We start from the raw sequence: 12,500 nt of genomic DNA, 5'->3' as shown, positions 1-12,500 counted from the left end.
AGGGGATTGTCAGAGAAGGACTGGAACAGAAACTTTCTCTATATGCAGATGATATGGTCTTATATATATCAGACCCAGAAAACACTGTCCCCGCTGTTTTAACAGCACTAACAGAATTTCAAAAGATATCTGGTCTTAGAATTAATCTGAATAAAAGTATACTCTTTCCAGTGAATTCACAAGCATATAATATTAGATTAGACACCCTACCTTTTACCATAGCAGATCAGTTTAAATACCTAGGGGTAAATATCACAAATAAACATAAAGCTCTTTATCAACAAAATTTTGGCGTCTGTATGGAAAAAATTAAGCACGACTTGCATAGATGGTCAACCCTTCATCTCACTCTAGCAGGAAGAATTAACATTGTTAAGATGAATATCCTTCCTAAACTTCTCTTTTTATTTCAAAACATTTCAATATATATCAACAAATTGTTTTTTAAACAGTTAGATTCAATAATAACCTCATTCATTTGGAACTCAAAACACCCACGTATCCGAAGAGCGACCCTACAAAGACCTCAGGCAGAAGGTGGCATGGCTTTACCTAATTTTCAGTTTTATTACTGGGCAGCAAACATACAAGCCATAAAAACCTGGACACAAATAAATGAACATACAGAGGCTTGGTCCGCAATAGAAGTAAAATCCTGTAGTACTTCTTTATACTCCCTGCTCTTCTCTCCAATAAATGAAAGTTATCGCAAATATACTAATAACCCAATTGTGCTTTACTCACTCAAAATATGGAACCAAATTAGGAAGCATTTTAAGATGGAAAATCTTTTATCAGTGGCACCTCTGCAAGAGAACCACCTCTTTCAACCTTCGCAAGTATATCCAGTTTTTAATACCTGGAAAAGTTTTGGGATTAAAATGCTCAGAGATCTTTATATAGACAACATATTTACATCTTTTGAACAATTACGTTCAAAATTTAACCTCCCAGCTACACATTTCTTTTATTATCTTCAAATTAGAAATTTTGTTAAACAGAAACTGCCCGATTTCCCCCACCTTGCGCCCTCCACAATGCTGGAAAAAATACTGCTCAATTCCGAGGAAACAAACACTATTTCCGCAATATATAAAATCTTATTAGAGTCCCTACCTTTCAAAGATCCAAGAGGACATTGGGAAGAAGATCTCTTAATCAATATATCAGAAAAGGAGTGGAAGGTAGCAAAGCAGAGAATTCACTCGAGTTCTATATGCGCAAAGCATGGAATTATTCAACTAAAAATTATATACCAAGCTCATCTGTCTCGCTTAAAACTGTCCAAAATGTTTCCAGGCCAGGATCCAACCTGCGAGCGCTGCAACCAAGCTCCTGCCTCACTGGGTCACATGTTTTGGGCCTGCACCAAACTAACATCATTTTGGACAAAAAATTTTAAGTGCCTCTCAGACAGCCTTGGTATCACAATCCCTCCTAACCCACTAACAGCTGTGTTTGGTGTTCTTCCAGATGGACTTGAATTGGAGAAGGACAAGCAAACGGTGATTGCACTCACTACACTTTTAGCACGCAGACTTATTTTGTTAAATTGGAAGAATCCTAATTCTCCTCTTATAAGTCAGTGGGAAACCGATGTTTTATATTATTTGAAATTGGAAAAAAATCAAATTTTCAGTTAGAGGATCTGTACAACATTTTTTCAAAACACGGCAGGATTTAATCAATATTATTTTAGAATAAGAGAAATAACTATTATTGCATTTAACTCCCTTCTCCATCTCTTATTTACATAGATATTAACTTCTGCCTTTATTTTGTTTAATGTTGCCTTATTAAAAAGCCTAAAGCAATTTTCCTTTAGCTAAGCTCTCCTTCTCAGGGGTGGGGTTTGATTAGTCTTCAAATTTGTTGGGTTATAAATTGATCTGTTTGTATGGAATGATTACAATAAAAATTAATAAAATAAAAATATTAAAAAAAAAAAGAAATACATGTTGTTGTTATTACTTTTAAGGCGTCATTCAGAGGTTAACATCCCATCTGAAAAAAAAACAGCAAAGTATAGTACACCTTGGGGACAAATGTTTAAGGATGCTCAGTCTATTGAAGGAATGTATCTAAAGGTACTGTAAATCTAGCACAGCACAGAGAAACATGGTAGTTTCTTTACCCGTAATGTTACGAGGAATTCATCAAAGTCGATTGTTCCATTTCCATCTTTGTCAAAACTTTGAAAAAGATTCTGGGCCTCTTCCCTTTCAATTAATACTCCATAATCATGTAACCCTTTCATAAATTCTTTAAAATCAAGGCTTCTGCTGTTATCATCATCCATAATCTTGAACACCCTGCAGGAAAAAATATAAAAATAATTTAAAATTGAGAAAATCTAGTAATAAGCACATACAGTACAGTATATGCTGTTTAATACTACTACAAAAGTTCTTTGGGTCACATTTTTCTAAGGTCAGCTGTACTTTTAACAATCTTAACTTTTCTGTTCTGAATATTCCAATACGCTCATGAGTCAAGTCCAAAACCAGAAAAAAATTATTTAATTAAGGTAATAATCTAGAATTCAATCAATTTTGCAATAAAAGTAATTTGCTAAACAATAGTAGCCAATTAAGAATAAAAAAGAAAATAACAAAACAATTAACAAAATAAGAAATTAGTGAACAGAAAATTCAGAGAGGAAAACCAAATGGGAATAATAAACAGTTTACTATAAATTGGAATAGAAAGAAAAAAGGAAACTACATTTATTAAATCCTATTATTGCATTTAACAACTGAAAACAAAGTCCAAGAAGCAGAATTTATTATAACAATTCCAGTGTACACGAGAAATAACAAATACCTGAGCACAAAGTGCCATTCCAAAATTCTAAATCCATACTTGCAGTGCCAATGAGGATTCAAAACAAAGTTTCAATGGAGACAAGTCCAATGAAAAATTTACAAATATAAAAGAAGCACTAGAGAGGAATCAAAAGCAATGCAGCTAAACTCTTGCTAATGGGTGTGAGCCAGCAGGTGTCTTAAACAGACCTCTCAGGCAACTGTGACAAAGATGACCACAGCACCCCAGAATAGTAATTATATCAAAGGCACCAACCCTGCACCCGCTGAAAACAAGAAACCAAGGAAAGATGAAAAACATAAAAACAAGGGGCAATGATAAATATCCAGAATTACGTAAACATGGCAAGGCTTTGCTATAAACACATCATCCTCTGTAGTCGGTTAAATTTATGGAACAGCACAACAGCACAGAAGTAAGCAATGCTTTTACTTAGTTTCGGTTAATATTTTGATTTTTAACATTCATTTTCTTGACTTCCAGGTACTGCCCCTATGCCCATTTCACAGACTATTCTTTGGCTTGCACTGTTAGGCATTTTACTTTCCTAGTCTGTTCACATGGGATAGCCTGTCCACCATTTCACAGCGAAGACCTCCAGAATATAGAAAGAACCACACTAGCAATAGGGAGACTGCAGAAGGCCATGTCCCATTAGAAAATCTATCCAACGATTTTCAGTTGTAGCCATCATTTACATAATCTGAGAGAGTCAAAGGAAGTAGGCAGCGTGCTCTCATGAAGGCTGGCTGTATAGTCTGACATACCTGGCAACTCCAACAAGTCCATGACTTGTCCCAACAGAATCAAACAGGTTTGATTTTGTCTGTGGTCACAGGGGTGGGCTCTATGTGCACGACAACTGCTGACAACCATTCTGTTTTATTGTAATTTAAGTATGAAAACTTACCACTTATTGTCTATAAAACGACGAGGGATGCCCTGATCAGTATTTTTAAGGTCAAACACCAGTTTCAAAATCCTGGATTGGCTGATTCTGATACTGAAACTGATTTTTTTTCCTCTTTAATAAGATTTTAAACTAAGCTCCTGAATAACCAGATGTGGAGAAGCCCTATGTTTTATAATTGTAATTAATTCAGATCACTTTGTCGAGATCTGTTTTTACTTTAATATTAAACAGTCTTTTTCTGTTGATCAATGTCAAAAAAGCCAAAATAAATCCACTGTATTTCAATGTTGTATAATAAAATATGAAAACTTCCAAGCTGCATTTACTATTGTTGTTAATATTAAGTGGTAACATTTTAATAATGTAGCATATTAGATAGATTAAAACATTATTAGAGAAAGATGAGTAATGTGTATCTTTTAAGTATTTGACTCAAAACTTCCATCAATCCATTTTCCAACCCGCTGAATCCGAACACAGGGTCACGGGGGTCTGCTGGAGCCAATCCCAGCCAACACAGGGCACAAGGCAGGAACCAATCCCGGGCAGGGTGCCAACCCACCGCAGACTCAAAACTTCAAGGTGCTTAACTAAATTGTGCCCATTGTTGCCATGAGTCCTGTGACCATGAACAGGATTAAGTAGGTTTAATGGAAAGAAAAACAAACAAAAAATATTCATATACAAAATTAATACTACTGCGGTGGGTTGGCACTCTGCCCGGGATTGGTTCCTGCCTTGTGCCCTGTGTTGGCTGGGATTGGCTACAGCAGACCCCCGTGACCCTGTGTTCGGATTCAGAGGGTTGGAAAATGGATGGATGGATGAAAATTAATACTATTTTCAACCACTGTGATAGCTTAGCAGAACAAATTTGCCAATAACCTCCACTGAACCATTTCCTGAGCCTGTTTAATGAAAATTTAGTTCTCTTTACAATTTTAGTTAAGGCTGATGCTCCCCACCTTTTTTCTCTCCATTCTTCCATCTAAAATGCCCATAATCACCCAATAGCAATTATCTCAACTGTGAGTCGAAGTCAGAACTCCTTGAGGAATCTAAATCAGATATGGAAAGTATATACAAACTCCAGTGGACACAGTCAAAAGACTTGATTTCAATGAACTGGGAACACTACCTGCTTCCTTGTGGGTTATCAGTCTATACCCAAATATTATTTCAACAATATTATTACAAGCAATGGTAGCAATAGGCTTTATACTGTATTTCTTACCTGCCAAGACCTTTAATGCCTGATGATCCTCTAGCTAAGCACTGAAGCCGAAGTTTATCAATGGGATCTGTGCAAGTCACAAGCTGTTTCTTGGCTGACATGGCCATTTCTCGATCGTGTCTCGCTGTCCCTGGCATTTTGTACCTAAAATAAAAAATAATGTAACATTAGAGGCAAAGATTTTACATATACAGTAGCAAACAGGCTTCATATATGATATCAGGCTTTTATCATATCATCTTGAATACTAGCATTGAAATAGCATTACAATAAATAGATAATGAGTAAGACTTGAATCTTTCCTGCAATAGGGACAGTTATTGGTGTGTCTGTTAAAAGACATCAGGTTGAACCAATGTTTAAAGACAAAATATTTAAAGATAAGTTTAGTGTTTTTTTGTTATTTCTTTGCAATCATGGTATATATTAATTTGCCATATAAAATTGCATTCTAATATTTTTTATAAATTTACAAAAAACCTTGTCTGTTCTTGCAGCTTAAAACGGAGGCTAAGGGTACCATGATCCATAGATCAATGCAAAAGCCTTAAAACTTTTTGAATATGTCAATTTTTCAAACCAAAAATGTTACTGAGTATTAATCTAGATCTTAAGATTATACACATATTGTAAAGCAGAGTCCATTCATTCAATTTCCAACCTGCTGAATCCGAACACAGGGTCACGGGGGTCTGCTGGAGCCAATCCCAGCCAACACAGGGCATAAGGCAGGAACCAATCCTGGACAGGGTGCCAACCCACCGCAGGACACACACAAACACACCCACGCACCAAGCACACACTAGGGCCAATTTAGAATCGCCAATCCACCTAACCTGCATGTCTTTGGACTGTGGGAGGAAACCCATGCAGACACGGGGAGAACATGCAAACTCCACGCAGGGAGGACCCGGGAAGCGAACCCAGGTCCCCAGGTCTCCCAACTGCGAGGCAGCAGCGCTACCCATGTAAAGCAGAGTGTCCATGTTAATTTAAAAAGGTAAAAAAGCAAACTATTGTTTTGAGATTCAGCCATTTTAAAGGATGTCAGCTGTATACTTCGCTTCACCAACTACCCTGTTCGCCTTCATCATGTGAATTCACCTTGACAAGTCCTCATCACGCACCAGTTATTGACATTATTGAATGCTGATGCTGTTTCCTTAAGAAGCATTAGCTCTCCGGAAATGTGTTCTTTTCAATTGCGGCGTTTTAATTAACCTGAATTTAAATAATTATAAATTAAAAAAGGTATTATTCCCCCCCCCCCAGCATGCAATATGACGGTTACAAGATTACGTGAGAAGTATAAGGATAATTTAGCTCACTTTACTGACGGTTTCACGCGGTATTACAGACGGGAAGCTTATGACAGACTATCAAGCATGTGGAGGTCTTGACGCAGTCTGCCATCTTTCGTCACCACGCTGAAAGGATTTTCCGGACGGAGGACATAATCTTCCGCCCGTTAGCTTCAAAGTGTATTGGCCGTAGGTGCATCCTTATATACTGGTTGCTCCATGTGCAGGCTCTTTTTTCTGGATCCAAACAAGGACAGGAAAGGACTCAAACCCCACCTTCAAAAATACAGGAATAGCACAATGCCTACATGCAGTTCTCATTCTCCCAACAAGGAAAGAGGATTTTTGTGCTGACAAAAGACAAAACTATACTAGTCTGTCTTTAGGCTGACTATTCAATTCTCCAGTTGTCTTTGGCTCTCTAGTCCTGTGCTTGGCTCGGCAATTCTAAGTGCTGATGCTGAGCCCCTGCGTACCATACTTGGTCTGCCTGTATGAATGAGTCCATAACAGTGGGCACAGAGAACAGTGACATTAAACTTAATAACAAAATATATTATAACAAGCCACCCTTTGTCACTGGATCTGTGAAAAAAAAAACAATACTTGAAAGTCATATCCACAAATCAAAAGGTACTGGATCCCCCTTTACAGTGTAGACATTTCAAGATCATTTGTTTTTGTGAGGTGTAGTACCACTATAGCTTCTGTACCGTTCATCTAATACCAGCGTAAATATTAACAATGACAAGTTACAGTACATTTGGACAAACAGTTACATTTAACATGGTGTTACTACATAGTGATCATTATATCTCATCAGTTGTAAAATAGCATGAGATATTATAATTCTATATAGCATCTTAATGGATTTCACTATTCTTTGGTACTCATAACATTTCTAAATTCAGTATGTTGCTATATGTACCCCACCCTTTGGTGTCTGATCCCTTTTTATAAGTTATAATAGTTGTAACATAACTTATATGCTATTTTTTATATATTGCTATGATTATTAATTGTTCTTAACTACCGTAGTATTATTGCATAATTGTACATTATTTATATCCTTCCCAACCTCACTATCGGATGTTCTATTGCCTTTCAATTTACAATTTAACATTATTGGTGGTTAATTATGCAGATCCTCATACCTTTGAGCACCTCTTATAACATTATCAAGTCTATTCCTAAGCTTTCTATATTCATGCCTTGTCCAACCCAGTGGTTTGTAGATAAAGTCTTTTGCTTGGTGGCATTGCAGATTCTTCTGTACAAAGTATGACTGCTTCAGGAAACTAAAGTCTTTTACTATTGCTGGAAATAGAAAATTTAAACAGTTCTGTTGCCATTAGAGAGATCATGAGATGCACACATGGTGACTGACCATTTTTAGCAGAGGAACACTTCCCCCTCGGCTTGCCCTGCATTCAGTAGTCATTCATGGGAGCCTTCAACAGCTGTCATCTCACTTCAGTGGCGTTTACAGCCTGTTTCTGTTATAGAGTCCATAAAACTTTGTTTTACAGCAAAAAATGTCTGCACATAGCATGGCTTCAGATTTACTCAGCTGGACTTACAATCTTTCTTTGCTTCTGCATTTCTTCCACTCTGGAAAAGCAAGTCATTTCTTCACCAGCTATTATCAGGTATGTGCAGCATATCAAGAGTTATTAGTGTGCACAGTCTTTAAATCTCCATTTGGTAGTACACCACCTTACTCATCATTGATAAAACTTTTTAACACTGGCTTGGAGAGGCTTTTGGTACCATTAAATTGAGTGGCCAAAACTAAAATACTTGCTAGGCTAACTAAAGAAGGGTGAAAAGTAGAGCAAACACATAACATAAAACAATTCTTTATCAATCATATGTATAATACAATGCAGCACTATTAATGACAATTCTAGACCCGCAGTTCTCAGTTTCATATCATAAATAACAGTTAGAGATAAATTAAATACGGCAAATTATTACATTTAAACTAGGCTAATGAAAAGGTTTCTTCAGTAGGATAATACACTAATCAACACATTACATCAGTTATACATTACAGATGTCTTTAATTATAACAAGATATGACATATTTGAACTTGAGTGTTCTCATAGAACAAAAATCTTATTATCTATACCATATAACAAACTGTAGCTTATCTAATCAAGAGACAAATCTTTTAAATGTCTTTAACATATTACAACAGCACAGTTCATATAGACTAATGGTTCTAATGTATAACTGAACATTCTATTTAGCTATGTGCATTATAACTGAGCATTGGCAAATCAATACATGTATTCAGTTCTAATACATTTTGTAATTACTGAAGTGATAATAATAATCATTTGTTATACATCAAAATATGTAAACCCTTTATACTGTTTTTATATGAAGACTAGAGAAAGAAATCAGTCTAATTTTAATTATAGGAACATTTTATCCTTTGTATTTTCATTTAAACATTTTTATTATACATGATGTTATACCCTTACACTTGCACTAATCAACATGCAAGGAAAATAATTCCAATAACTGCTGTTCATTAATGTATGATTGATAAACATTCACCACCCTTAAATTAGATTATTTCTAATTTCTCTGCCCAAACTTGCTATTTCTTGCAGCTTGTATAGAAAAAATAATTTGTGTTTCATCCATTAGCCACAGGTTTTGATGAATCTGTAGGAAAAAACAACATCTATAGGCTTGAGTTATATTTTATGCTAATAATACTTTTTCTTGAAATTCAAATTTTTTTTTTTAAATGTTTAAAGTCTTAACTCTTTAACTGACTGTGCGACTAGCTGTCTTTTTGCCTTGCAAGGGCATAGGTCATCTTATATTTAAACCTGCATCTGTTTGTAGGCTTCAAAAAACATTCCAGGCTTCACTAACCTAAGCACAGTGTGCATTATCAATCACCAGTCATGATGACTCTGTTCAACTTTATTTGCTAACATTTTTAGATAGTACATGTATTACTTACTCAATTAAATTTGAATACAATCCCCTATTACTACAATGATTAATATTATGTTATTATATTATTATATGGGACGTCTCCCATCTTTTAGGGCTTTACTTTACATTATTTATTAGTCAGCTGACACACACAGAAACACATACTGACAAATGACATAAACACGCATTTGCCACCCCAGGCTCTGTATGAAAATAATTTATTCTTCTTTTATTTTCTTTGCTAGATTCTAAATCCCACTTCATGCCCAAGCAAAATTACTTGGCTAAACAGAAGTTCTTTTTAAACAACATTCAGCACACTGGGTAAAGCAACTGTTCACAAAAAATCAGCCTTCACTCATTTCAATCATTTCAACATACAGTATTTGGCAATTGCTTCATTCTTTCAAATATCTTCACATATTCACATACTCACGTTCTCTTTTACAATTGCATTTCATTCATAGAATGAAGTTCTCTTTCAATTGTATTTCATTCACATAGATCTCTATCACACGTGCTATAAACTCACTTGAGGTTGTGGTTTTTTTTTTTTATCTATAAGGTTTCACTGTGCAACGCACTTAAATGCGTCTTTTCCTTCATGCTTATTATTACAATCAAACAACTTCTCAGGCCGCAAGCTGGTATTACTTTCATTAAATTAGGAGTACATTCTTACCTCAGTTTCATACGCGCTATTCTTCAGATCATGAAAATGTCCGTGGCGAAACTGGGTTCAGCGACATCAAGGAAACACTAATTTCTGTGGCGATCCCCGGTTCCAGCGACAATCAAGGACAATCCACTCGGGAAATCACGTAGCACAATTCCACAACAAGAAAGCATTCCCATCAAAAGTTACGCGGTCACAAAGAACATTCTGACTTAACAAGGAAAACATACGTGCTTGAACCTTTATTTCGTATCAAGTGTGCTGACCACTGCGCCACAATGCTCTTCCTTTATAGTACCTAAAATACACAACTTCCATTCATGCACAATCAGGCACATGCTGCTTATCGTAAGAACTTGTCTCCCTTCTCATTTTGTATTATTAAAAGAGCATTTTTCCTTTAAACTTGATCAGGGTTTGAAAGGAAAAATGTTTCGCACGTTTACAAGCGTTAAACAAAAGTGGAGACATTCTATTTGCTTTTATCCCAATTACACAAATCGATAATTATCTTTCTTTGTTATGTGAGAAACTGTCTAATTTTTAAATTCACACTTATCCAATTAATCCCTTCTTAAAAAGTATGGCCAGTACTCACTGGAAGGTAAAGAAGGCATGTTTCTCGTTGCAAGTTTTAAAACCAAATGTATTAATTTTTAGTTAGAGCTCTTTGCATTACAGTTTCTTTTTAAACATTAGCTTATAACATAGGTTCGTAATTTGAGCTACAGTGGTGTGAAAAACTATTTGCCCCCTTCCTGATTTCTTATTCTTTTGCATGTTTGTCACACAAAATGTTTCTGATCATCAAACACATTTAACCATTAGTCAAATATAACACAAGTAAACACAAAATGCAGTTTTTAAATGATGGTTTTTATTATTTAGGGAGAAAAAAAATCCAAACCTACATGGCCCTGTGTGAAAAAGTAATTGCCCCCTTGTTAAAAAATAACCTAACTGTGGTGTATCACACCTGAGTTCAATTTCCGTAGCCACCCCCAGGCCTGATTACTGCCACACCTGTTTCAATCAAGAAATCACTTAAATAGGAGCTGCCTGACACAGAGAAGTAGACCAAAAGCACCTCAAAAGCTAGACATCATGCCAAGATCCAAAGAAATTCAGGAACAAATGAGAACAGAAGTAATTGAGATCTATCAGTCTGGTAAAGGTTATAAAGCCATTTCTAAAGCTTTGGGACTCCAGCGAACCACAGTGAGAGCCATTATCCACAAATGGCAAAAACATGGAACAGTGGTGAACCTTCCCAGGAGTGGCCGGCCGACCAAAATTACCCCAAGAGCGCAGAGACGACTCATCCGAGAGGTCACAAAAGACCCCAGGACAACGTCTAAAGAACTGCAGGCCTCACTTGCCTCAATTAAGGTCAGTGTTCACGACTCCACCATAAGAAAGAGACTGGGCAAAAACGGCCTGCATGGCAGATTTCCAAGACGCAAACCACTGTTAAGCAAAAAGAACATTAGGGCTCGTCTCAATTTTGCTAAGAAACATCTCAATGATTGCCAAGACTTTTGGGAAAATACCTTGTGGACTGATGAGACAAAAGTTGAACTTTTTGGAAGGCAAATGTCCCGTTACATCTGGCGTAAAAGGAACACAGCATTTCAGAAAAAGAACATCATACCAACAGTAAAATATGGTGGTGGTAGTGTGATGGTCTGGGGTTGTTTTGCTGCTTCAGGACCTGGAAGGCTTGCTGTGATAGATGGAACCATGAATTCTACTGTCTACCAAAAAATCCTGAAGGAGAATGTCCGGCCATCTGTTCATCAACTCAAGCTGAAGCGATCTTGGGTGCTGCAACAGGACAATGACCCAAAACACACCAGCAAATCCACCTCTGAATGGCTGAAGAAAAACAAAATGAAGACTTTGGAGTGGCCTAGTCAAAGTCCTGACCTGAATCCAATTGAGATGCTATGGCATGACCTTAAAAAGGCAGTTCATGCTAGAAAACCCTCAAATAAAGCTGAATTACAACAATTTTGCAAAGATGAGTGGGCCAAAATTCCTCCAGAGCGCTGTAAAAGACTCATTGCAAGTTATCGCAAACGCTTGATTGCAGTTATTGCTGCTAAGGGTGGCCCAACCAGTTATTAGGTTCAGGGGGCAATTACTTTTTCACACAGGGCCATGTAGGTTTGGATTTTTTTTTCTCCCTAAATAATAAAAACCACCATTTACAAACTGCATTTTGTGTTTACTTGTGTTATATTTGACTAATGGTTAAATGTGTTTGATGATCAGAAACATTTTGTGTGACAAACATGCAAAAGAATAAGAAATCAGGAAGGGGGCAAATAGTTTTTCACACCACTGTATATTTAAAAGACAATTTCAATAATTTCTGTGTGTTTAAACACACGGCATGATTCTTTTAGCAGTACCATCATAGGTGGGATTTGCCAAAACCTTTAACCTTTTAACCTTTAACCTTTTAGGCGGAATGATTACAACAGTTGCCCAGCTCACTGACTGAGTTTTAACACGTGGATGAACCGTGTACATTGGATTTCTATTATGCCATTAAAGATTTCTACAATTTATTTTAGCGAGCGCGATCG

At 36.4% G+C, this 12,500-nt stretch overlaps 1 protein-coding gene across 4 annotated transcripts in view; it reads right to left on the bottom strand.

The window, feature by feature from the left end:
• capslb (calcyphosine-like b) overlaps positions 1-12,500 on the bottom strand; it is a 69,760-nt gene that overhangs the window by 39,343 nt on the left and 17,917 nt on the right. For all 4 annotated transcript variants that reach the window (XM_028802467.2, XM_051928346.1, XM_051928347.1 and 1 more), the window contains 2 exons: positions 4,974-5,117; positions 2,135-2,312 (listed from right to left, as the gene is read on the bottom strand). In XM_028802467.2, coding sequence (XP_028658300.1) covers positions 2,135-2,312; positions 4,974-5,110 — 315 coding nt within the window. In that variant the 5' untranslated portion in view covers positions 5,111-5,117. The remainder of the gene's footprint in view (positions 1-2,134; positions 2,313-4,973; positions 5,118-12,500) is intronic.

The sequence above is a fragment of the Erpetoichthys calabaricus genome, chromosome 5 (genome assembly GCF_900747795.2).
Source record: "Erpetoichthys calabaricus chromosome 5, fErpCal1.3, whole genome shotgun sequence".
Taxonomy (NCBI): Eukaryota; Metazoa; Chordata; class Cladistia; order Polypteriformes; family Polypteridae; genus Erpetoichthys; species Erpetoichthys calabaricus.
The sequence above is the reverse complement of the archived record's forward strand: the minus strand, read 5'-3'. Positions and strand labels throughout refer to the sequence as shown.